Source organism: Furipterus horrens, unplaced genomic scaffold (genome assembly GCF_987537825.1).
Source record: "Furipterus horrens unplaced genomic scaffold, mFurHor1.1.pri manual_scaffold_3, whole genome shotgun sequence".
NCBI lineage: Eukaryota > Metazoa > Chordata > Mammalia > Chiroptera > Furipteridae > Furipterus > Furipterus horrens.
Genome location: NW_028327173.1, coordinates 31,457,222 through 31,484,027, shown reverse-complemented (window position 1 = coordinate 31,484,027; position 26,806 = coordinate 31,457,222). Strand labels below are relative to the sequence as shown.

Genomic DNA, 26,806 nt, shown 5'->3' with positions numbered 1-26,806 from the left:
ATTTTCAAAGTTAAATCATGCTGGGACTGTCTGTGAAACTATGTGCCCCATGCCTCACAAAGGAGAATGAGAAGAAAAGCATTAAATTGCCCACATCAGCACTGGCCCACAAAACCCAGTTTTGAGAATGTGCTAAAAGCTACAAAAACACAACTTTTCAGACAATTTCAGGAGGTTCCTGGACTCCCTGAATATAACCTCGAATTCCTCAGAAGTTAAGATCCCCTTGGACTTCCAGCCTCGATGTAGGCGTAGATAGACACACTGCGGCGTCTCCCTCCACTACTAGGAAGGAATCCAACTATCTCAAAACTAGAGACAACCAGAAAGTTCCAGGAAATCGAGCTGCATGGAAGTCCAACAAATAAAGATATAAAAAAGAAATACTCAGCCAGACAGGTAAGAGGGGCAGAGCCTGGGCAGAGAGGAAGCAGTGTGGCCCTGGCAGTAGTGGCAACAGCAGCAGGCCAGTGGAAAGTGCAATGATAGGTTTTAAAAAGTAGGGAGGGACACCTGGGGAGCATTCCCAACACCAGACCAGACCACAGCTCACAGTTCCAGTGCCAGGTATAATAAAACCTCATTGCTTCTGACTGTGAAAACCAGTGGGGGTTGTGGTGGAAGAAGAAACTGCCAGTCTCTCAGCAGAGTTCGCTTATTTAGAGGGCCCACACAGCGCTAGAACATCCACAGACCCACCTACTCTGGGAACAACGGCCAGGGCAACAGCGAGGGGGGGCACCAGTCCCATACGGGATGTGGGAGGAGTGCCTGGAAAAGGGGCTAGTGCTGAGCAAGCCACATTGTTCCCTCTCAGAACACTCCCCAACAAACAGCACCACAACTTGATGAAATGGGTCGTCCATACTGACGAATACCTAAGGCTCCACCCCTTACAACATAACAGGTGCAATAGCTCTACTTAAGACACAGAGGCAAACAAACACAGAAGCCTGTCGAGAAGAGGAGACAGGGAAGTATGCCCAAAACAGGGAACAGATCAAGGTTCCAGTGGGAGAACTAAGGAACAAGAAGACAGCCAACCTAACAGACGCAGAGTTTAAAACACTGGTGATAAAGATGCTCACAGGCTTGATAGATATGCTTGAGTATGGCAAACGCATAAGAAGTGAAGGCTATGCTAAACGAAACGAAGGAAAATCCACACAAAACTAATGGTAAAGGGAAGGAAATCAGGGTTCAAATCAATGACTTGGAACATAGAAAGAAATAAACAGTCAACCAGTACAGAATGAGAAAACGAGAATTGAAAAAAATGAGGAGAGGCTTAGGAACCTCTGGGATAACTTTAAACATGCCAACATCCAAATCATAGGTGTGCCAGAAGGAGAAGAGGAAGAGCAAGAAATTGAAAGCTTATGTGAAAAAATAATGAAGGAAAACTTCCCTAATTTGGTGAAGGAAATAGATATACAAGTCCAAGAAGCACAGGGAGTCCCAAACAAGCTAGACCTAAAGAGGACCACACCAAGACACATCATAATTATAATGCCAGAGGTTCAAGATAAAAAGAGAATATTAAAAGCAGCAAGAGAAAAGCAGAGAGTTACCTACAAGGGGGTGCCTATAAGACTGTCAGCTGATTTGTCAAAAGAAACTTTGCAGGCAAGAAGGGACTGGCAAGAAGTATTCAATGTGATGAAAAGCAAGGACCTACAATCAAGATTACTTTATCCAGCAATGCTATCATTTAGAATGGAAGGGCAGATAAAGTGCTTCCCAGACAAAGTAAAACTAAAGGAGTTCATCATCACCAAGCCCTTATTGTATGAAATGTTCAAGGGACTTATTTAAGAAAAAGAAGATAAAAACTATGAACACTAAAATGACAACAAACTCACAACTATCAACAACAGAATCTAAAAAATAAAAGCAAAATCAAACTAGGTAAACCAAAATAGGAACAGAATCATAGGTATGGGGATCATTTGGAGGGTTATCAGCTGGGAGGGGGAAGGGGGAGAAATGGGGAAATGGTGCAGGGATTAAGAAGCATAATTGGTAGGTACAAAATATACAAGGGGAAGTTAAGAATAATATAGGAAAGGGTGAAGCCAAAGAACTGATATGCACGACCCATGGACATGAACTAAGGGAGGTGGGATTGCTGGAGGGAAGGCTAGTACTGAGCAGAGGGGAGCAAAGGGAAAAGAAATTGGGACAACTGTAACAACATAATCAACAAAATATACTTTAAAAAAGATCCCATTGATTTACAGGGAGCCCAGCAAAATGAGAAGGAAAAAAATCACAGTTGCTTCCCCAACTACTCTCAAAGTGTCCTCCCTGAGTAGCACCCAAGCACCTCAGAAAACTGAGGAAACTACACGGTTCTTACTTAATCCATGGTTCTGCCTAAAGCCAGTTCCTTCAAACTAGTCTCCGAATCAGCTCCAATCTACCCCCACCTCCCCTACATCAACTAAAATCATCTTCCTAAAGCATTGCTTTGATAAGAATAATATCAATAGTAAGATATAATATTTATGAGTAATGAAGTGGAGGTATTTATACTAGGTATTTAACATGCATCACTTCATTTAATCCTCACTACAACCCCATGAGGCAGGAGAACCTGAATTCCAGAGCCAGTGTGTCTGGATCTCAAATCCAGCCCAGTTGCTCATTAGTTATGCAACCTTCAGCAAATTACTCAAATTATGTGCCTGAGTATCCTCATCTGTAAAAACAGTACCCACGAGATTAAAGAAATCAATGTGAGTCGGATGCTTATAACAGTAGCTGGTACATAGTAAGCTATAGTGTCAGCTATTACCACCATTATTTTGCAGATAAGGAAAGCAAGGCCCAATTATCCAATGCCGCATGTCTAATAAGCGATAAAGGCAGGATCCAAATCTAGGTTTTCTCAACTCCAAAGCCCATGCTTATAACCACCGTGCATTATTGTCTTTCCCCTACTCAGAAACCCTTTCTGATAGTTCTCTAAAACAGATCTTGGCAATTTACAGCAATATGTACTAAAGAGCACATGGTATGAAGCCACCCAACTCTGGCAATATTCCAGGTCTTTTTAAGCAACACTGGGCCACCAGAAAAAATCCCCTTCCCCCAACCTACAAGTTCCTAGAATTCAAGATTCCCACATATGAGCCCTGGCTGGTGTGGCCCAGTGGATTGAGCGCCAGCCTGTGAACCCAAAGGTCACCGGTTTGATTCCCAGTCAGGGCACATGCCTGGGTTGCTGGCCAGTTCCCCAGTTAGGGGTATGCAATAGATGTTTCTCTCACACACTGCTGTTTCTCTCCCTCTCTGTCTCCCTCCTACCCCCTCTCTCTAAAAATAAATAAAATGTTTAAAAAAAAAATTCCCACATATGTCCCCCATATACTTTTCCAGCTTCATCTTTTACTACTCTTATTGGCATACAGCCTTCCTTCAAGCCAGTTGCTAGAACTATTGCAAAAGCCTCCTAATTTCTAGCCCATTATCTAGCCTTGCCCCTCTCCAATCTGTTTTCCACACAGCAGCTAGAATGCTATTTTAAAAATTCAAATCTGGTTATATCATTCCCCAGCTTAAAACCTTTCAGGGTTTCCTCCTACCTTTAGAAAAAGAATCTAAAATCCCATATTGCCTATAATACCTTTATAATCAGGCTTCTGCCCTAACTTGTGTGGCTCAGTGGATTGAGCATTAGCCTGTGAACTGAAAGGCTGCTGGTTCGATTCCCGGTCAGGAAACATGCCTGGGTTGTGGGCCAGGGCCTCAGTTTGGGGGCATATGAGAGGCAACCAGTCAATGTTTTTCTCCCTCTCTTTCTCTCTCCCTCCCCTCTCTCTAAAAATAAATAAATAAAATCTTAATCTGGCTCCTGCCTGCTTCTGGAGCCTCATACTTAGCCTCTTACCCCCATCTCATCCCCATGCCACCAGCTTTGATTCTTACTCAGTTTTCAGGTCTTAGCTTAAAGTTCACATCCTCAGAAAAGACTAGGTTATATCCTCTAACTATAAAACTTCATAGCAATTCGCACTTTTCCTTTGTAGTACTTAACAAAGTCATGAATAGTTTTTTAACAGCTGTCTTCCTCACTAAACTATACACTCCATGAGGGCTTGTGCACATGTAACCCAAGCATTTAAGAATGCCTGGCATTTGGTATACAATAAAAATCTGTTGAATGATCAATACTTCAAAGATCAATTCCACATTCTACAACTAACATTGATCTCTCCTATTCTCAATTTGTAAAACACAATTTAGCATTTGATTACAGTGTTTTCTCATTCAACTTCATATACATCTGAGCATTGGATCGCAAAACCAAAAGTTTTTTCTTTTTCCTGGTCTTGTATTAACTCTGTGCCTCTAGGCAAGACCCGTTTCCTAGGCAAGTCCCACTTCTTCTTTAGTACCATGATGTTACTGGTCCTATTCACTTTAATGGGTGTTATGAGGGAAAAATGAGAAAGCAGTTATAAACAATACACATTTTAATTGGAGAGTGTGTTAGTAAATGCTCAAGTAAGAGGTGGCAGTAGATCAGAGTAGCTTCAAAGTCCAGGTTCTGGTATTATACCACCAGAGTCTAAATACTACCTGTACCACTTACCATCTAAGGGACCTAAAGTAAATAAGGACCTTAACTTCTCCAAAGCTCAGTTTCCTCAAATGTAAAGAGAACAACAATATTACCTCTGAGGGCTGTTAACAGAACAAAAGGAGATAAGATATGTATAGCATTTAGAAAAATAGCTAATATGTATAAGTGCTCGGTAAATATTAGCAACGTTACGATCCCTATTAAAGAAGGCAAGAGCTGGGTCTCTTCCTGCCTACTTCCAGCAGACAGTCATGACAGCCCCAGCCATGGCTCCAGATCCTACCTGGCAGGAGGAAAACGGCTGACATCCCCTCTGGTGAAAGTAAAGCATCGAAGGTTTGGACTGCAGGCCCAGGAAGCTGGGGGTGGAGCTGTCCCTTGGCCACTCTCAGGCTCCAGGTCCCCATGAGAGTGGGCATTATTCACAAAGTCCCTGGCATACAGCTGCTCCAGTTCAGCAATCACATGATTGTACGCAGCAAAATTATTGACCAGTGCACCATACTTCTGCTCTGAGAGAAGACTGACCCGGATTGATGGCCAAAGATCCCCAAACTGCACACCATAGGTCATGTCAAAATTCTGCAGAGCCAGTCGAGTGGCAGGAAATTTGGGCTCTGTGGCAGCCTAAAAGGGAAAGAACAGACTTATTGGTCTTCCAGTTTTGCCTCTATCCACTACAGTATAACCTCATCAATACCTCAGATCTCTAGAGCCAACATGGATCCAGTAAGGACCCACTCCTGCCTTTGGACCTTGCCTCTGCCTGTCAAAGAAGTGTGGGAGTGAAAAGTAGTGAAGAGATGATCTATCTCAGGGTTGTAAGAGAAAGGAAGCTGTAGCTCTCATGGTAGCATGTGGGGGTCGCCCAGAAAGGGGGCACCCGAGTCCTTGAAATCAGAGGAACTTATGAGAATGGGAGGTCAAAAAAGGACTCCTGAGGGAAATAAATCTACAGAAGGTTGGAAGAAACTATGGAGGCCATGGGCAAAGCTTCAGGCTAAAACAAAAGACTCTTTCCGGACAGTTCTCCATTTTCTAAAGCACATTCATGTCTCATAGCTTATGTGAGCACCACAATAGATAGTTCAGGGGGATACAAAAATTATCAAACTTCCACATTTGATGGAGATGAGGGTAACTTACCTAAGGTCATACAGTGGCAGACACCATAATGCAATCACAGGGTGGAGGGTCCTTTTGGGAGAGTTTCCAGACCCCAAGAAGGTGGGAAAAGGAGAGCTCACAGAAACCCTGAGCTCTGGCTGGTATGGCTCAGTGGATTGAGTGCGGGCCTGAGAACCAAAGGGTGGCCGATTCAATTCCCAGTCAGGGCACATGACTGGGTTGCAGGCCAGGTCCCCAATTGGGGGCGCGCAAGAGGCAACCACACTTGGATGTTTCTCTCCCTCTCTTTCTCCCTCCCTTTCCCTCTCTCTAAAAGTAAATAAATATTTTTAAAAAATATTTTTAAGACAAAAAAAGAGAAACCTTGAGATATGAACTGAAATGGGAACCTCTTAAGATGACTGCTTATGGGGGTAGCAGAGAGGCACACCAGTCAGGCTTGAAAAGCATAAAATTAGATTAAAAGGAAAATGAAGACGTCAGCTGAGGAGTCCATAAGTTGGTCCTGTTTGCCTCAGCTGGGATGCTTACCATGGCTGACAGTCTTGTTCCTGTGAATTCTGCCCTGGCCTGGATCTCTGGTTTGCCAGAACTTTTGTTCCAGCCCTCATTTTTTACTACGGTGAGGGCTCTTGCTCCGACCATGACTCTTGCCATGGTGAGAACTCTTGATCCGGCTTCTACTGTGGTGGGGGCTCTTGCTCTTGCCTTGCCTTTTGCTATGATGGGGACTCTTGCTTCGATTCCGACCTCTGCTATGGAGGACACTCTTGCTTGGGCCCTGACTTTTGCTATATTGGAGACTCTCACTCTGATCTTCATTTATACTTTGGTGGGGGCTATTGCTTCGGCTCCGATTTCTGTTTTGATGAAGACTCCTGCTCTGGCTCTGACTTCTGCTAACATGGACAATCTTGCTTTTACTCAAACTTCTGCTAAGACGGTGGGGATTATCATACTGGCTCTGACTTCTGTTTTGGAGGGTATTCTTGTTCTGGCTGTCACTACCCTGGCATTCACTGATAACAGTCGAACTACAGCTGGGATCAGTGGTACAGCTGGGACTCATTGATGAAGGCAATGGACAGCTGTAGGGTATCTTGGGGGGCTCTTTGCAAGAGCCTTGAGAAGCCACAGAATAGACATGAAGGCCACAGGGCATAGTATCAGGGTGGCCCCGGGGTTGGGGGACAATGGGTAAACTTTGGGGGTCAAAAGGTGTTCTCAAAGGGATAAAAGAATAGATATGGGTAGAACATGGAGGTCCTACAGGCTGACGATGGGGTTGGGGTGGGCCCCTGGGACTGCCATGGGTACCACAAGGGGGTACCATGGGCTGGTTATGACACTGGGGGGCACCTGTGGAACCAGAGATTGAACAGGGATCAGGAGTGGGGGGAACCACAGAATATATATGGGTACTGCAAGGAGCTCCTAGGTGGGGTACATGGGGGTGGCTCTGAACATAAATATTGGGTAAAACAGGATTACAAGGAAGGCGGAAGGGAAGGGAAGTGGGGATAACAGTTTTGAGAGTTCTAGGGACCAGAGCAGGTAAGACAGTCCCTTGGGGAAGTTTGGGGGGGAAGGAATTTGAACAAGTTGTGATGGATGTCACCATACAAGAAGGATCAGAGAGACCAGAAGGGCGGGGGGGAGGTGGAGGAGAAACACTGACCTTAGGGGGCTTGGGTTGGTCAGAAGGAGAGCACTGGGCAATGGTGACAAGGGAGCAACATCTGTGAGGAGCACATGGCTGTTTCAACTCTGGGGATTTGGGGGACTTCACTTGGGGGCAAACTGGGATATCAAGAGGAGGTTCATTATAGCTTCTACAGGGAGGTGATATAAACTGGTTGCCAACGCGTGAAGGGAAAGAGAAGTCAGAATAAGGACAATGAGAGGCCAGGGGAGGAGGTGGTTCCTGCGGACATGGGGGACCAGATTTTGTGGCGCCAGAAAAGAGGTAAGAGCTCCCATCAGTCTCCCAAGAGAAAACGGACCCAAAGCAAGGCTTCCTGGGAGCCTGGGACTGGGGTGACCAAGACCCAGTAACCCCAGGGGGTAAACGGATGACACAATAAGGGCTCCCAGGGGCAGATATATGGGCCTCTGGAGGAAGATGGGAATCATGATTCAAGCCCTTCTGAGGTGAGCTAGAACAGTCAGGTGCATTTGCCTGAGAAGAAAGTGAGGAGCCACAAAAATTTTTCGCAAGGGGTGAGTCAAGCTGTGGTTTAGGTTCAGAAGAGTCTGGAGGCTTAAGACAGCCTTGGTAAAACCGGCCAGTGGGTGGGGAAGATGGTGAAGAATGAAGGGGATCATTATAACTTCTCCCTGAGGACCTGGGAGGGTACAGAGGGGAGATCTGTGAGATTTCCAAAACCCCGTGAGAAAGGGGTGGGGAAATTACAGGTCTAGATGTCATGGGCCCCTGAGCAAGGGGAGATGGAATCATGGGGCCAGTTTCCAAACGGACATGAGTGAGGGGAGTAGAGGTCACTGGACTGGTTTGTGGGGGCGGAAGGTAGGTCACCGGGCTTGTTACCAAGGCTGAAGAGTATTCAACGCAGTAACTGAGGTAAGTGTTCTGGTCAATATAAGGACTTCGGGGACAAGGAGGCGGTGTTCTCGGGGGATTCATCAAGCTGCTATAAGGGCTCTGTGGATGAAGAGGAGGTGACCCCATAAGTGTGAACCTGTCAAAACAAGGGCTCAGGGGGGGCGAACCCGAGCGGATAGGCTCACAGCAGTATTGCTTTCCAAAGAGTGGAGAACAGGATTCAAAAGTACATCTTGCCGGACGTAGGGTGGGTTGTAGGGGTGGAGAGGAAATCGGTGCGGGTAGGGAACCGGGCGTGCCCGTTTTGGAAGGAATACCAGGGCTACAGGTGAGGCTCGAAAAAGGGTCACTGGAGAACTGGGGAGAACCCAGATGATGAGGAGGGTCAGTGCACCTTTTGCCTGGGTCTGGGGAAGGGCCGGAAGTCTGGGAGGGGTGGTCGCTGTAACCTTTCCTGGACGCCAAAGGCAGCTCGAGGGTGAGGAAGGGGTTGAATCCTTTCCCAGAGGGCGGCGGAGACCCAGAAAGGAAGGGGAAGTCGCTCTGGCATTTTCCGAGGGGTGAGGGCGGCCGAGCTGAAAGTTCCATAGGAAAGGAGGAAAAGAGTTTGGGAGGGGAGGGGGGTAGGGGGAAAAGGAGGAAGGAAAGTGCAAGGGCTGGAGGGGGCCAAGAGGAAGACAACCACGAGCTGGGAACTAGAGGCGGTAACGTAACTGAGGGCGGAGGTGATGACGTAACTTAGGGAGGCGGAGTCAGGAGGGTGCAGACCTGACAAGAGAGTCCAAGACCTGTGGCGAAGTAAAAGGGCGGACTGAGGCGGTGAAGATACAGACGTGAGAGGGAGGGGCCTCGTGACGCTTTCTGAGGGGCGGGGAAAAGAGGCCTAAAGGCGTTCCAAGGGGGCGGGAGTTGCGAACCCACGTGGAGCGCGAAAGGGAAAGGCCGGAGAAGTTTGCCGAGGGGCGGCCACCTGGGCCCCGCGCTGGGCCTTACCCATTTCTTTTTATATCGGTGTCTCCGCGGTACCTTCGCAAAGTCCGCTCGCTTCAGCAGGTCCCGAACACCTCTCACTACTAGCGCAGCCATGTCAGCGTGCTCTGCCGGGTAATTCCGACCGGAACAGCAACGCGAGACTCAGGTTCCGGAGGAGATGGTGTGCGCCAAGCTGGACGAAAGAGGGAGGAATTTACTGCCGACTCCTCTTGGAGCTCCGCGCTTACCGTTACATCACAGGTGCAAACCGTGCCGCTCCACGGCTCTTTTGAGGTTGCTGAAAATAGCAGCCATTTGCACAGAGTAGAATGGTGGCTCCGCCTGGAGCATGGGGAAAGACTGTAAAGATCCCTATCCCAGTTAGGGGAATCAGGGAAGTCTGGGAGCTGGCAGGGTACTGAGTTAGCTAGGCAAATAGGGGCGGGAAAGGCCTCCAAGGCAGAAGCAGTTGCACGGAAAAAGATCCTAAGGTAGAGAAAAATTAGCCAAGTAGACGTGTAGGCAGAGATTTATAGTGAAGCTAACGAAAGCGTAAGTTTGTAGACCTATCATTTGCCCTGCCCCCTTAAAGGCCCTGTTCCTAATGTACTATTTTTCTTAAAGAGGACCTCCCGAATATTGTAAGCTTTGATCTCCACAAAACTTGACTTCACCATAGGGAGCCAGTAGCAAGGAGGGACATGACTAGATCAGTGTTTTTAAAAGTGATCATTAGGAGTAGGTGGGAGATCAGACGAGAGAAGACGATTGTCTGGATTAGTGTGTTGGCAGTGGAGATGGAGAGAAGAGGATAGATCCCACTTATAATTAAAATAGAGAAATTACAGGACTGGCCCTATATAAAATAGTACAAAGTACACCACCAGTCAATATCTGTCCTTTTACCCTGTTTTTATTCTTATAACATCATCTTATATGTACAGTGATACCTTGGCTAACGAGTGACCCTGCTAACGAATTTTTTGGCTAACGATTATTTTCACTGTTTTCGGACTCGGCTAACGAATGTTTTAGTGGATGCGTGTCTTAACATAAAACAGCAAACATGAATGGTGAGGCCATTCCACGAGCTTATCTTTTCCGTCTGTATGTGTGTGACAAATGAGCTGACCACATCATATAGGGGAGACCCACCAACCAGACTGGGTTGTTTACGTTCGAAGCAGTGAGAAGTGAGACGCCTGGTAACATAAACTGCTTCGGATTTGATGACGATGTACTGTAATAGTGTAAAGATCGTCAGTTTTTCATTCTACTTTCTATTCTCCTTCATTTGGGTAGCTGTTCATCTCAATCTTTGGTGAGTTTTTGCCCTTTTATAATGTGCTTTTTACTATTTTATAAAACTTATCTTTAAATAGTGAGCAGCATCCAGAACGATTAAATGATTTTCTATAGAAACCTACAGGAAATCACATTCGGCTAACGAAGATTTTGACTAACGAATGTGATTCTGGAACAAATTATCTTCATTAGCCGAGGTATCACTGTATTTATTTTCTTATAGCCTGCAAAGTTATAATTTTCAAAATGTGAGAAACATGCATCCTGCTATGTTCATTTCAGCATTATATACAATAGTCAAGATTTGGAAGCAACCCAGGTACCCATTAGTAGATGAATGGATAAAAAACTGTGGTACATTTACAGAATGGAATATTACTCATCAATAAAAAATAAGGAAATCTTACCTTTTGCCACAGTATGGATAGACCTGGAAAGCATTATGCTAAGTGAAATAGGTCAAGACAAGCACATATAATTTCACTCACATATGGAATCTAATGAACAAAATAAACTAACAAAATAGAAACAAACTCATAGGGAACAGATTAACAACTGTCAGAGAGGAGGGGAGTTGCAGAGCTGGGTGAAGAATGTGAAGGCATTAAGGGGAAAAAAAGAAAAACCACATAGACACAAACAGTATGGTGATTATCAGAGGAGAAAGGGGAAGGGAGGTAAAAGAGGTATAGGGTGAATACATGGTGATGGAAGGAGACTTGACCTGGGGTGGTGAATACACAATACAATCAATAGATGATGTATTATAGAATTATACACCTGAAACCTATATAATTAACCAGTCTTACCCCAATAAATTCAATTTAAAAAGGTGAAAAACATATACAAATATAAAATGAACACATGCCAAAGATTTTCTTCATCATAATCAACTACTCATCCATTATTATCCTAAATAATGAGGAAACCAGTAAGATGGTAGGACTTGTTCAAATGAGAATTTGAGGTTCAGAGATTTAGATTATCAGCCAAAGGAATGCTGAAATGAATCTTCTAGTAGTTGCAAAATCATTAATATCCTATTAAATAACAAACTAATGTTTAGAATTATCTCTTCTATCAGATAGCGATCAATTCTATTTCTATTGAACAAAATTCGTGTTCATTACTATGAATAGGAATCATTTGCATTGCTCTCAGACAAGAATTATTGACATCATCATTGGCTTTCTACAAGTTAACCTCTACCCCTACAAAGTTGTAAGATAGCCTAGTTGATATAAAGTCAAAGGTGTACACCAACACTACAATGAAAGAGCACCCAGTAATCCTCTTCTGCCCTTTACACATTCCAGACAATTTTTCTGGACATGAATTCCCTCACTAGAATGTAATATTTAAAGATTTTATTTATTTATCTTTAGAAAGAGAGGAAAGAAGGGAGAAAAAGAGGAAGAGAAACATCGTTATGCCTGAGGTAACCTTCATTGGTTACCCCTCGATTGGTTGCCTCTCACATGCCCCCAACTGGGGACCTGACCCGCAACCCAAGTATGTGTCCTGACTGGGAATCAAATCACTGACCTTTTGGTTCACAGGCCTGTACTCAATCCACTGAGCCACACCAGCTAGGACTAGAATGTAATATTTAAAAGGATTTGCCTTGGCCACATGGTTCAGTTGGTTGGAGCATTGTACCATACACCAAAAGGTTGTAGGTTCAATCCCCCTTCCTGGCGCTCATATGAGGCAGCTGATCGATGTTTCTCTTGCATGATGTCTGTCTCTCTTTTTCCCTCCCTCCCTTTTTCTCTGTCAAAAATAAACTTTTAAAAACATATCCTCAGGTGAGGGTTAAACTATAATAAAATAAAAGAGTAAGAAGTTTAATTCATTGCTGAATTATCAGTACCTAGTACTGTATGTGGTACATAGCTGCCTCTCAACAAATATTAATTGAATGAGTGAGTGAAAGATGATAAAGTAGAAATGTGAGTATAAACAAATTTTTCAAGAAGTTTTGGGTGGAGAAGGGCAAAGGGGGAAAACTTGGGACAACTGTAATAACATAAACAGTAAAATATAAATATATAAATAAATAAATCCAGCTAAGGATCCCATGAAGAAAGGTTGAATACACTGGAGAGGAGGTATCTCAGCCACACTGGTTCTCAAAGGTTTAAAGCAAATATGGAGTGTCAGGGCCTCAGCCAAAATCTCCTTGTGAAATGCCCCTTCACTCTCCAAGCCTAAGCTTACCCATCTATAAAATGAGGGAGCAAAGGTTGGACTGGATGATTCTCAAACTTTTTGGTCTCAGAACTCCTTTACACTCTTAAAATGTATTTTTTTAAGATTTTTTTTTCTTTATTTTTAGAGAGAGGGGAAGGGAGGGAGAAAGACAGGGAGAGAAACATCAATGTGTGGTTGCCTCTCATGCACCCCCAACTGGGACCTGACTCGAAACCTAGGTGTGTGCCCTGACTGGAATCGAATTGGCCCCCTTTGGTTCGCAGGCTGGCGCTCAATCAACTGAGCTACGTCAGCCAGGGCTTAAAAATTATTAAGAATTATTGAGCTTTTGTTTGTCTATCAATATTGGCAAAGTTAGAAATTAAAACAATAGAAAAATACCAAAACAAAAGAAAGAAAAAAGAAACAAAGCTGAGCAAAGGAAACCAGAAAAAAAGACTCAAAAAATTTTAATTTTTCATTAGCAATAATAAACTCATTACATGCTAACATAAATAATTTCATGAAAAATAATTAGCCCTGGCTGATGTGGCTCAGTGGTTTGAGTACCAGTCTGTGAACTGAAAGGTTGCCTGTTCGATTCCCAGTCAGGGCACATGCCTGGGTTGTGGGCTAGTTCCCCCGTTTGGGGCATGTGAGAGGCAACCAATTGATGTATATCTCACACACTGATGTTTCTCTCCCTCTATTTCCCCTCTCTTTAATAGTAAATAAACCTTTTTTAAAAAGAAAAGAAAAAATTATATTTTTCTAACTGTATGCCTCCCCCCCCTTGCCTTTTGTTGCTTTATCCTACTAGTTATGACTTAAAATTGAATCCAAGTAGTGACACTATAGACATCCTTGCCTAGTCCCCATTATTAGGGGAAATGTGTTCAGTACTTCACCATTATATGGTAGCAGTGGTTTTTGTTTGTTTGTTTGTTTGTTTAAACAAGTTCCTTTCTGGTCCTGACTGATACATCACAGTTGCAGGTTAAATCCCCAGTCAGGGCACATACCAGAATCAACCAATGAATGCATACATACATGTGTCTCTCTCTGCCTTTCCCTCCCTTCATCTCTCTCTAAAATCTGTTGTAGTACTTTGTGGTTGAGGGTGTGGAAGTAATTCCAGCAGATAGAATGAGAGACTGTCAGAGGGCTGCAGCTCGCTCAGGCAGGATCAGCACTGAGCAGGGCAAGCACCTTCCTTTTATTGGATTTTGAAGATATGCTAATCAACAGGGAGAGTCCAGGAATGAGCTCACAGGCACATTCGAGGAATGATTACAATGTACTTGAAACTTACAACAGAGAAAGCTTAAAGGATTAACTGAAGAGAAAGCTTCCTGATAAACAAGTCTATATATCCTCTATAAGTTCAAAAACAGAAAAACAGAAATCCAATCACTTCTTCTTTTAAGGCTATGGAACAGATGCACTGTTCAGAAAGCAATGAAGGTTAAACACCATTTATACTTAGTTTGATTTCCTTATCAACATCAGGGAAGGTGGAGAACTCAGCAAGATTCTTTTTAAGTCACAGGATGTCTTTAAGATCCTGAGACCTGAGCAGTCAGAGACTGTTGGGGTCAGCGAGTCCAGCTTGCTGCTCGGATCATTAAGGATCATTAAACACCTGGACCGAGAGGCATGTAAACATACCTCAAATCAAAAGTCTTGATTTCCAGCATCAAAAATCAATAAATAAAAGTTTTTAAAAGGAGCTCCATTCTATTCCTCGTTTGCTGAGATTTTTTTTAAAAATCATGAATGGTAGTTGATTTTCTTCAAATGCTTTTCCTGCATCTATTGAGAAGACCATATGTTTTTTTTCTTAATTCTGTTAATATAATGAATTACACTGATTTTCAAATGATGAACCAACTTTGCATTCCTGTAAAATGAGCAAACACTAGTACATGATATATTATTCTTTTTATACATTGTTTTATTCTGGCATCTGTTAATGAGGGATATTGGCCTGAAATTTTCTCTTCCTGTAATGTCTTTGATTTTGATATCAGGGTAATGCTGGCCTCATAAAATTAGTTTGGAAAGTGTCCCTTCACTTCTATTTTCTGAAAGAATCTTTATTCAATTGCTAATATTTCTTTTCTTTTTTTAAAGATTTTATTTATTTACTTTTAGAGAGAGGGGAAGAGAGGGAGAGAAACAGCAATGTGTGAGAGATACATCAATAGGTTGCCTCCTGCATGCCCCCGACCTGGGACCTGGCCCGCAAACCAGGTATGTGCCCTGACCAGGAATCAAACCAGCGACCTTTGGCTCACAGGCTGGCCCTCAATCCACTGAGTCACACCAGCGAGGGTGCTAATATTTCTTTTTTAAATTATTAATAGAATTCAACAGTGAAGCCATCTGAGCCTGAAGTTGGATGTTTCTCTTTTTTTCTTGGTAATGTAGGGTGAGAAGGAAAGGAAGGTTTTTTTGATTATGAATTAAATTTCTTGATATTCTGGTTTTCAGTCAGAGGTGATTTTGCCTCTCACACCCCCCCAAATGGGGAACTGGCCCACAACCTGGCATGTGCCCTGATCAGGAATTGAATGGTCAACTTTAGATTTGCAGGACACCCAACCCACTGAGCCACACGGGTCAGGGCAGAACTTTTTTTAATATTCCTTGTAATCCAGGTCTGCTGACAATGAAGTCTCTCACTTTTCATTAATTTAAGCATCTTTATTTTATTTTTATTTTTAAATTTATTTTAGAGAAACATTGATTTGTTGTTCCATCTGTAACAGAACCCTTGGGCTGCTTCGATTGAAACAGAACCCACGAGCTGTTTAGTTAGGGGCCCAATTGCCCGCCACCAGAATTATAACCCAATACCAGAGTTTGGTGAAAAGAAAAAGAATTGTTTATTTACACATAGTCCTGCCTCCCCCCCCAGACCTGGCCAGTCTTAGGAAAGTCAGAAACACCGTTTCCCTAATTCCTAGGCACAGTTCAGCTTTACCAGTAGCTGCCAATCACTCAGTTCTGATTGGGGAGGTCCTTTCTGTGCTGTGGTGCCCTCCAGCTCTCAATGCAGGACCACCTGGATTCTCAGCCTCCTTGCAAACTGCCTTCTTCCTGCAAACCCCCTGGATCTCCTCTCCTTCTCAAAGCAGCCTGGCAAGAGCCTCTTCTTAAAGCAGCCTGGAGATCCCTTCTCTAAGCCATATGGCGGGAGCCCACAAGAGCCAGAGAGTGAGGGCATGAGGGCCAGAGAGAGCCTGAGAGAGAGAGAAAGCCTCCTAGAGCCAGAGCCAGCCCAAAATATCTGCAGCTGCTTCTCTCTTCTCCCCTGCCTCCTCTCTCTCCCTGCGTGCTCTCACGCAGTGGGTGTTGCGAACAGTTCTGACCATTCACCCAACCCTACCAAGGCTCTGTCTGCTTCTTCCCTACCAGCCCACCGTCCAAGATCCTTCCCATCTTCCTGAGTCTTAGAAGTAAAGCGGATCTTTGCAACAATGTTTCCAGCCACTAGCTCCAGGCATGCAAGGGCATCCTGAAAGCTGCTTCCTGCTCCCTATCTCCCAGCGGCAAACTCTGGGGTTTGTTTTTGGACTCCCCTGTTTCTGTAACACATCCATTCACGCAACATTGAACCCATAACCTTGGCATATCAGGACAATGCTGTAACCAACTGAGCAACCTGGCCAGGGCTAAGCATTTTTATTGTGCTTTAAGGATTTTCTCACTAGATACAGAATTCATTTTTTAAAAAGATTTTATTTATTTATTTATTTTTAGAGAAAGGGGAAGGGAAGGAGAAAGAGAAATATTGATGTGTGAGAGAAACATCAGTCAGTTGCCTCCCGCACACACCCCAACCTGGGACCAGGTCCACAACCCAGGCTTGTGCTTGGGAATCGAACTGATGACCCTTTGCTTTGAGGGATGACACTCAACCAACTGATCCACGCTGGTCAGGGCGGATACAGAATTCTTGAGTCAAAATTTTTTTCTTTCCACCCTTTAAAGATGAGCTCTTTCTTATGAATTGTGTAATCATTCCTTGTGCCTCTGTATGTAATGCATCTTTTTAAGACTTTTTTAATCACTGGTTTTAAAGTTTGAAAATAAGTGAGTTGGTGTAATTTCCTTTGTGTTTATTCTGTTTGGGGTCTGGTGAGCTTCTTGGATCTGAGTTTATTATTTTCATCAAATTTAGAAATTTTCTACCATTACTGCTTCAAATATTTTCTCTCCCCCTTCTGCTTCCCCACTTTCCTTCTCTTCTGGACCATTTGATATTATCCCACAGCTTTTATTTATTTTTCGTGTTTTTTCCTCTTGTGCTTCAGTTTTTATAGTTTCTGTTGCTATGTCTTCAAGAACATTTCAGTACACTGATTTTTTTCCTTCAGTATCTAATCTTTTGTTAATCTTATCCAATGAATTTAATTCAGATATTATATTTTTGTTTCAGAAATTCTATTGTTTTTTTTTTTTTGTTTGTTTTTTTGAGAGAGAGGTAGGAAGGGAGAGGGTGAGAAACATCAATGTGAGAGAGAAACATTGACCAGTTACCTCTTGTATGTGCCCCAACTGGGAACTTGTAACCTAGGCATGTCCCCTGATTGGGAATCGAACCTGTGACCTTTCTGTTTATACGATGATGCTCCAATCAACTGAGCTACATCAGCCAGGGCATATTGCAGAATATTCTGTTGGACAGCACTGACCTAGCCTATCCCTTGAGCAACATACTAGTAATACTGTAAAACCTCATCACTATTTATTGTTATATGGGAAAATATGTCAAGTTCTAACACTAGACATGAGATTGTGATGGCTCACAGTATATGCTGCTAACTTTACATCTGAAGTCATCCTCTGTTCTACATTTCAGATTTACTAGGGGTTTTGGTTTGTAATAATTACCAATTTTAACACGGATGTATCACTGCCATAGTTATTTAGATTCTATTTAAGTTTACCAATTATCCCAGTAATTTCCCTGACAAAAGGATCCAGTTTAGAACCATGTGTTGCATTTAGTTGTCTTGCTTATTTCCCTTTTTCATACTCACTGGAAGACTTTTTTTTTTTTCTCATTGCTTTTAAAGGGAGAGAAACATCAATTGGTTGCCTCCCATACACACCCAGACTGGAAACAAACCTGCAACACAAGTATGTACCTGACCAGGAATCAAACCCATGATTTGTCACTTACAGGATGAGGGTTCAACCACTGGGCTACACCAGCCAGGGCTATCACATTTCTTTAATTTCCAATCTAGAACAGTTCAGTCTTTCCTTGACTATCACAACCTTGATATGTATAATTTTATATAATGTCCACCAATTTATCTGGTTAGATTCAGTTTATCTAATTTGCAGGGATTACAGTAAGGCATTTTTTCCTCTGCTGCCTGTAGGTAGTTGTAATTTGTCCCGTTACTGGTGATGTCAGCTCTAATCCAAGTTATTGTCTGCCAAGCTTCTCCAGTGCACTTTCTCCTTTTGTAATATGCATTCCTTCCTCACCGAACTTTCACTTGATCTATTTATTTATATTAGTATGGACTCATGGATTCCTATTTTATTCAGTGGGCTATAATCTAGACTGTCGTCATATATTTTGATGCTCAAATTGTCCCAAATTTGACTAGTGGTTTTGTGTACTTTTGACGTGTTCCTGTCGTTTTTTGAGCACTTTCTTTCTGGAACAACAAAATATTCCATGCTTACCTTGTATTTTCCCTGCCTAGCCCTGGAATAACCCACTTCTCCAAGGGGCCCTGTTCCTTTTATTGGAGAATGAAGCCCTCCTACTTTGTGAGCTGAGCTAGGGAATATATGTATTCCCTACATGTGCACATATTGGCATCTACGTTTACTTAACACTGAAATATACATTTAATTTATATCAATACCTTAAACTCTAGTTCATTTTTTCCTATTCCATATTTGTAGCTTCATTCTCTGCTAGCTCCCATTATCTTAAACATATTTATTGGATCAATGCCACCTGTATGTATATAACTAATCTGTCATTACCAGCACCATCTACCCAGGTACCTTCTTCTCACCTGCTTAGACTTCAGTACCCTTCCTCCATAAACCTACACCCTTCTCATTCCCCCATTTAAAAAAAAAAAGTTTTTATTTTTTAAACGATTTATTTTTTAGAGAGAAGGGAAGGGAGAAATAGGGAGAAACATTTGGTTGCTTCTCACATGCCCCCAACTGGGGACCTGGCTCAAAACCCAGGCATATGCCTTGACTGGGAATTGAACAAGCTACCTTTTGGTTTGCAGGTTGGCACTCAATCCACTGATCCACGCCAGCCAGGACATAAAAAAAATATATATTTTTTTTTTTTGCAAAAACAAGGAACCTGTTGGACACAGCAATAAAAAACTGTGAAAAGACGCTTTTAAGATAAGCTTTAATATGAACAGGGTATTTAGTTCAGATATTATATTTTTGTTTCAGAAAGTCTTTTTTTTTTTTTTGAGAGAGAGATAGGATGGGAGAGAGGGTGAGAAACATCAATGTAAGAGAGAAACATTGATTGGTTGCCTCTCATATGTTCATTTTATTTTTATTATTTTTAAAAAGATTTTATTTTATTTTTTGAGAGAGGAAAGAAGGAAGAAAGAGAGGGAGAGAAACATTGATGTGTGAGAGAAACTTCAATCATCTACCTCTTGCATGCACCCCAACTGGGGACCGCAACCCAGACATGTGCCCCAACCAGGAATCAAACCAGCAACACTTCACTCTGCAGTGTGACACCCAACCAAATGAACCACGTGAGTCAAGGCTACTGTTCATTTTAAATGTGATAATGGCATCAAAGTAAATGAAAAAAAAAAAAGTCCTCATCATTAAAGAGATACATGCTAGTTGGTGGGTACAGAGGGGCTATTTATTATTCTGTCATTATGTTTGAAAATTTCAAATTAAAGAAAATCGTAATTAAAAGAAAGGTCTATAGATTACTGGACTTTATTAAGATGGAATCACTGCTAATTACATAGAAGCTACTTGCCTAACCCAAATCCATGAGGTTCACATGAACTTAGTTACACAAATAAGAAACAAATGGCGTGTTCAAAACTATGAGGAAATATCCTGATGCCCAGGTGATGACCAAGGGTGAATGAGTCTGCACATTTATTTCAAGCTGTTAAAGAGTTTGTGGGCCACCTAGATGGAGGAAAGAAAAGAAGTAATTAATTGGCAGCTTTAACGTCAGGGCTTACAAAGTTCTTCATGACCTAGAACGGTACTGCCCCTTCTCTTACCACGCCTTCTCACATACCCACACCCCTTCTGAGCCATAGTAAACTCCCCAGTTACCTGAATCTCCTTTCTACCTGGAACTCTCTTTTCCAGTTTTTTCATCTTTTCCTTTAAAATTTAAAATGAAAGGCTTCTCTAAACCAGGCCCATCCCCACACAAACCTGTCCCTCCTCTATCTTCCCCATAGAAACGTATACCTCCCATATCACAGTGCTTACTAACGCCACAAATATTTATATAACCTCTATGTGCCAAGTCCTGTTCTAGGTGCTGAGTTACAACATTAAACACAACAATCTCTCTCTTTTTAAAAAAAGACCTTATTTACTTTTAGAGAGAAGGGGAGGGAGGGAGAAAGAGAGGGAGAGAAACATCAATTGGTTGCATCTCGCACATCCCAAACCGGGGAGCTGGCCTGCAGCCCAGGCATGTGCTCTGACTAGGCATCAAACTGGCAACCTTTTGATTTGTGGGACAATGCCCAACCCACTGAGCCACACCAGTCAGGACACATAAGGTCACTTCTGACAGTGATAAATACCAAGGAAAATAAAATGGGGGAGGGGGACATAGCATCTTTAAATATGGGAGTCAACTCTGACCTGTGTGTCTCAGTTGGTTGGGCATCTTCGAGCAAAGCAAAAGGTCGCCAGTTCAATTCCCAGTCAGGGCACATGCCTGGGTTGCCAGTTTAGTCCCCAGTGGGGGCACAAGAGGTAACCAATCAACATTTCTCTCTCCCATTGATGCATTGATGTTTCTCTCCCTCTCTTACTCCCTCCCTTCCCCTCTGTCTAAAAATAAATAAATAATGTCTATAAATAAATTAATAGAGAGGTAGATAGATAAGTGGTCAGTGAAAGCTATCCTAAAACAGTTACACCCAAAAGACTTAACAGTTTACTAATCATTCTCTGGATCATAACTCAATGAAGGAAGGGACCATGCCCATTTCACTCTCAGACCTTAATCTAGTTCTTTGCTCATGAAAATATTTAAGTAACATAAAACTGACCATTTTAACCATTTTTAACAATACATTGTTGTCGCATTAAGTACATTCATACTGTCCTGCAATAATCAATCTCCAGAATTTTTCCACATTCCTAAACTGAAACTTTGTACCCATGAAATAGTAATTCCCCTCAGCCCTTGGCAATCACCAATCTACTTTGTCTCTATGGATTTGACTACTTAAGGTATCTCATATAATTGGAATGATATTTGTCTTTTTGTGATTTATTTCATTAGTATGTCAAATTTCATTCATGTTATAGCCTGTGTCGGTTTCCTTCCTTTTTAAGGCTGAATAATATCTCATGGTACACATATATCACATTTTGTTCATCCATCCATTAATGGACACTCAGGTTTTTGTGAATGCTGCTATGAACATGCATGCACAAATATCTTCTTTAAGTCCTTGAATAGTCTCAATTCTTTTGGGTATGTAACCAGAAGTGGAATTGCTGTATCAGTATGATAATCTATGTTTAGAGTTTTGGGTTAAGAGCTTGATTTCTTTTTAATGACAAGTAATATTTCATCACATGCATGTATCAGTTCATGGACACTTACACTGTTTCTACTTTTTGGCTATTATAAATGTTTCTATGAATATTTGTGTACAGGTGTTTATGTAGACATGTTTTCATTTCTCTTAGGTATATACCTAGGAGTAGAACTGCTGGGTCATATATTAACTATGTTTAACCCTTTGAAGAACTGCCAGATTGTCTTGCACAGACTGTACCAATTTATATTCTCATCAGCAGTGTATGAGGTTTCCGATTTCTCCACATATCTTTTTGACTGGAGCCAATCAAATGGATATGAAGTGGTATCTCATTGTGGTTTTGATCTGCATTTCCCTGAAAGCTAAGGGAGTTGAACATCTTCTTATATGCTTTTTAACCACACAATTAGTTTTAACATAAGCAACCATATCAAACTTTGCCTTCCCTATAATTTAAAATACCTTAGTATTATACGTAAGAGTTAAACACAAGTTTATTAAAAAACAAACAAACAAAAACACTTTTGGTATCAACTTCTACTTAGACACATTGGAGGATATAAATTATTTTAAAGAATCGCCTATTAGTTAAAAGTACAAAATCCAGCTTCCCCACTGTTTAGCAGTACAAGTTGGAATATCATTTCTCTTCTCTGAGTCTCAAAGAAGGGATACTGATACCTGCCTCCAGTGAAAGTGGAAGGATTAGGTAAAACTACTTACATAAAGTGCTCAGTACTGTACCTGACATACAATGGGCTACAATGAATGCTAGGATGGAATGGTTGTCAGAACCAAGTCATCCCTGGCCACTGTAAGTTTTCCCCCTTCCTGACTTTAGGCTGACTTACACAGTGGTCCCTTGCATGCAGGAAGTCAAAAAGCTCCTCTGTGCAGTCCTCCTCTGTATGTGACCTGGAGGATACACGCTCATCACAGAGCTCTAACCGTTCCCGAGCCTTTACACATTTCTCCAACTGCTCGCATTGCTCTCTCACTGTTGTTAGGGGATCCTGATGGAAAAAACAAACAAAAAAACCAAAATAGGAGTTTTGGGAGGTGATCCACAAACTATATGCTTTGATTAATAGAACCACTAAACCAAGGTGCTGCCTCTGAATAACTGTGCAGAAGGCCAGCTGGCAGAGCCACAATGCTGCCAGAAATGGCAGAATGGGGTCTTCCATTAAATTCTGATGCTAAGTAGTATGGAAAGTTTCATATTTCTGCCTTCCAAAATTGTCAGTATGCAATGAAAGCCTCAGTCCTATCTGAAAAACAAGGTGGTAAAGGAAACCTGGCCAAACTTGAAGTATATCTATAGGAGGCCTTACTTGCTAACACCGCATTTTGGGATATGTAATGCCTGTGAATTAAAATTCCCTTTATCAGACAGCTGCCCAGCTAGAAAGGCAATGTCAACACAGAGAAGAACCATCCAGGAAAAGTTCCTTCCAGAATTATTTATTAAACCACCAAGAGCAGATGACTGAGTGCCAGGCCCTCAAGACGCTGCTCTGCTCTCTGACACAACTAAAGAAGCCCAAAACCCAGAAAAGACTCATCTTCCTAGGCCCACACCCTCAAGTACTCCACTACACAGGAAGGAAGTATTAAAGGCTTTTCCCCATGCTTCTCTCCAAGGTGTCAAACATAAAGACTCCTTAAAATGGCTTCAGCTTCATAAAGCTGAAGCTTCCTTTTACTATGTTTCCAAACCTGAGAGAGCTCTTACCACTAATTCCTCCTCCTCTTCCTCCTAAAAAAAGAAAACAAAATTAATGTCAGCAGCAATTTTATGACATGTAATCCCAATCATATTGATCTTGTAATTACTGAGGATGAACATTATATTAATCATGTTTTTAAATTTCTGTATTTTATGATGCTTTGTGATTTTAGGGGACCTGCCAATCCTGGATAGACTGCCCTTCCCTGAGCAGGCTAATTTTAGAGATAGCAAACAGCTTGCCTTGGGGGGACACCTCTCAATATGCAAAACAACCAATCCAAAACCCTTACCACTAACCACTTTCTTTATCTACCTGTCTTACACTAAACCCATTATTGTACCTGCCCTAATCACCCCAGGGCTAAGAACCAAACAACTGGGAACCACCCCTGTAGCCCAACCACTGAAATGATTCAAACCATCCAATTCTAAGTTTGCTTAAAGCTTCCTTATCCTACCTCACCCATTCCTTCCCTGAGAAACCAAAGGTCTGGTTTCCCTCCGGCTCCTTAATTGAGGTATTTCTCTATGTGGCCCTAGGTGGTGTGGACTTACTACAGCTGGTTAAAACAAATCCTGGGTACATTTCAACAAGGACATAATATCTCACTTTCATTAGCAACAACCTGAAGCATGCACAACACTATAAAGTTTAAAAAGCACTTTCATATCTATAACGATTTGATTAATCACACCAGCCCTAGGGGACTCCCAGTTGAGAGATAACACTAATTAGACATTTTCTGATAATGATTCGAGCTGCCAGATGCTCATATGAAACCTACATAATTTAAAAAAGTATTTTGTTCTAAATTCTGCTGGGTCCCATTACCACCAGTAATAGCTAAACTAAGTCCACAAACCAAATTAGGAAAACTAACTTTTTTTTTTTCCAGATTCTGAATTTGAATTGGGAATATGAAAATGGCTAAATCTAAACTCTTCTTTAGCTACAGTCTAACTAAAGATGGTTACAGCTACTACTTTTTGGCTTACCAAACTCCCAGGGCTCTATTGTAGACTATCAGTATAAGATGTCTATATATCTCCATTTACAATCTTGGAAACACCAGACTCTTCCTATTTATTTCTGATTCTGGCTCACAATCTCAAAATTAGTTTCTTTCCTTCCAAGGGGAGCACTGTAAAAAATATTCCTTGTGGGAACATCAGCATAGGCCTAAATCTGGGGCATAGCAGAGTCTATTTGATCAGTATTTCAACCTGTCATGTGCATGTCCACATTTGGAAGAAGGTACAGAGGAAAATAAAAGAACTAGCTCAGCAATCCCTCATTATGCTTTCAAAATTCCATCACAATCTGGCTCATTCTCTACCATGCCCTTCAGGAAAGAGACCAAAGCCCATGAAAGCTGGGAGGAGAAGGGCAGGTTCAGCTGTAACCCAGGCTATTTATTCCCACAATTGGCAAAGGTCTCTTCTAAACATAAATGTGTTATTTAGTGTGTAAAATTCTAGTTTTTCATTATAAAAGGCTTCTTAACTTTGCTCTTAAAAAAAAAAAAAAATCATACTAAAAAAGTTTTCCAAAAAAAAAACAACAAAAAAAAAAAAAGCAAATCACATTCTGCCTGGGTTAGAAACCAGAGATTAGTTATCCTAGAAGTAAGACCTTTATATATCATTTCCTTATTAGCAATACTACTACATTAATTGTTTTCTGCCCTTGATAATTTTGCATCAAAAGTATCATAGCACCCTGGCTGGTGTGGCTCAGTGGACTGAGTGCCAGCCTACAAACCAGTAAGTCATCGGTTCTATTCCCAGTCAGGTCACATGCCTGGGTTGTGGGCCAGGTCCCCAGTTGGGGGCATGCAAGAGGAGCTGATCGATGTATCTCTCACACATTGCTGTTTCTCTCCCTCTCTTTCTCCCTCCCTTCCCCTCTCTCTAAAAATAAATAAAAATCTTTTTAAAAAAAGTATCATGGCTTGTTTTGGAAAAACAAATTCAAATACAAGTCTGAATATGGACTACTTCATGTCAAATTTCCAGTCAATGAGAAAAACCAATGTCACACTAAATAATAAGACTTAATCTCCAAGAAGTATGGGTTCTTCATAAAAGAGCTCTGTTTTTTAAATTTTAAAATTAACCACTTATCACTATGGCTGGCGTGGCTCAGCAGATTGAGCATAGGCCTAAGAATGGAAAGGTTGCTGATTTGAGTCCCAGTCAGGGCACATGCCTGGGTTGTGGGTCAAGTCCCCAGTTGGTGGCGCACAAGAAGCTATCTCTACCATACATCTATGTTTCTCTTCTCTCCCTCCTTTCCCCTCTCTAAAAATAAATAAATAAAATAAAAATTGACCACTTATTTACTTTTTCTCATCTACTGCTGAGGTGAGCCCTACTGAAATTCCTGGTATACTCCCTTAACTTCCTAAGGCTTGGCTCCATGTCTTTCTGGTCCTCTTTCTGAAAATACTAGGAAAAATTATGGGACAAAAGTTTCCAACGATCCTGAACCCATAAGCGCAAAATAGCTGCCCCAAAGTGAGAGAGGATAGGAAATGTGATTGGAAACAAAAGCTAAGCTGCCTTCTGTAAAGCTGTATAGCATTGCAGCTGAGTCTTAGCTCTTGAACCACAGTGCTTGGTGCGGGGTTCCTGGCTCCATGATTTATTAGCTGTGTGTCCTTAGAGAAGATATTTCATCCCTCTACACTTGTTTCTTCATCTGTAAAATGGCAATAATAGGGCTTAATACCTCTGAGGACTATTGTGTGGCTTAAATGAATTAGCATATATAAAGCACTTGAAATAATGAGCAATCAATAATTCTTATTACATCAGCATTTTTACTCTGGGAAAGAGCTCCCTCTTTCATCACAGAATTACACTACACATTCTTAAACTGTTCCCAAAAGGTATCTCCCTTCAGCCCCCCAACAAAGGAAAAAACAAAAACAAACTTTTTCACAGAAACTAGTGTAAGGCCAGATCTCCGGAACCTCCACAGAAGATGTGGCAGGGATTCTTGACCTGAGCTGAGGCCAGGGTTAGGGTTGGTCGCTTGCTCCCCAAACCTGTCAAATCAGTGACACCTGACTGACTAAAAATATAGGTACTATTCTTACAAAAGTAGTCAACACAGCATTTTAAATTTCGTTAAACCTTCACTGTAGTCACAGAATGGGGAGGTCGAGGCCCAGAGAAAGACCATCTACTTGCCCAAGGTCACTCGAGTTCTGGGGAAGGGTCAAAGTAACCAGCTCTCCCGACCCTGCAAACTCGGGGGCAAGGGAATGGAAGCAGGGCCAAAAGGGCTCCGGCATGTTTTGGCGGGCTACGTCCTGACCCTTGACAGAGTCGAGTGGATCGCCTTATCTTACCTCCTTGGGATCTCCGGACCCGGTCAGCATCATTCGTTCGTCCTCCAGACCCATGTCCGGCTACGGTTCTAGATCCAATACCAGCAGCAAAAGTAACACCTTTCCCACTTCAAAATCAAGAAGGACTTGTAAGGGTCACTCGGCGGATATCCGGCAATCTGGCAGGAAGTGCGGCAGACCCGT

The 26,806-nt window shown here is 42.2% G+C and overlaps 3 protein-coding genes across 6 annotated transcripts in view; all 3 read right to left on the bottom strand.

Annotated features, from left to right (window-relative positions):
• Window positions 1-9,485, bottom strand: part of NSUN4 (NOP2/Sun RNA methyltransferase 4) — a 32,394-nt gene extending 22,909 nt beyond the window's left edge. For all 3 annotated transcript variants that reach the window (XM_090269386.1, XM_090269388.1, XM_090269387.1), the window contains exons 1-2: window positions 9,273-9,485; window positions 4,872-5,215 (exon numbers count right to left, since the gene is read on the bottom strand). In XM_090269386.1, the coding sequence (XP_090125512.1) occupies window positions 4,872-5,215; window positions 9,273-9,365 (437 nt within the window). In that variant the 5' untranslated portion in view covers window positions 9,366-9,485. The remainder of the gene's footprint in view (window positions 1-4,871; window positions 5,216-9,272) is intronic.
• LOC150014832 (sperm head and tail associated protein-like) lies at window positions 6,247-8,879 on the bottom strand (the record flags this gene model as incomplete). The annotated part of the gene is made up of 2 exons (XM_090271412.1): window positions 6,247-8,150; window positions 8,196-8,879. Coding segments are annotated over 2 exons (2,511 nt in total), but the record flags the coding sequence as incomplete, so codon positions are not given.
• Window positions 9,486-19,705: 10,220 nt separating the features above from the next.
• On the bottom strand, window positions 19,706-26,803 carry UQCRH (ubiquinol-cytochrome c reductase hinge protein). Of its 2 annotated transcripts, XM_090269385.1 has the most exons (4): window positions 26,624-26,801; window positions 23,271-23,294; window positions 22,387-22,548; window positions 19,706-19,922 (listed from the first exon to the last, which is right to left on the bottom strand). In XM_090269385.1, exons 1-4 carry the CDS (start codon window positions 26,675-26,677, stop codon window positions 19,890-19,892), a joined length of 273 nt encoding a protein of 90 aa, XP_090125511.1. In that variant the 5' UTR covers window positions 26,678-26,801; the 3' UTR covers window positions 19,706-19,889. The 2 variants fall into 2 exon arrangements, with proteins under 2 accessions (XP_090125511.1, XP_090125510.1); XM_090269384.1 differs by lacking the exon at window positions 19,706-19,922 and having other exon boundaries at window positions 22,309-22,548; window positions 26,624-26,803.
• Window positions 26,804-26,806: the final 3 nt, after the last annotated feature.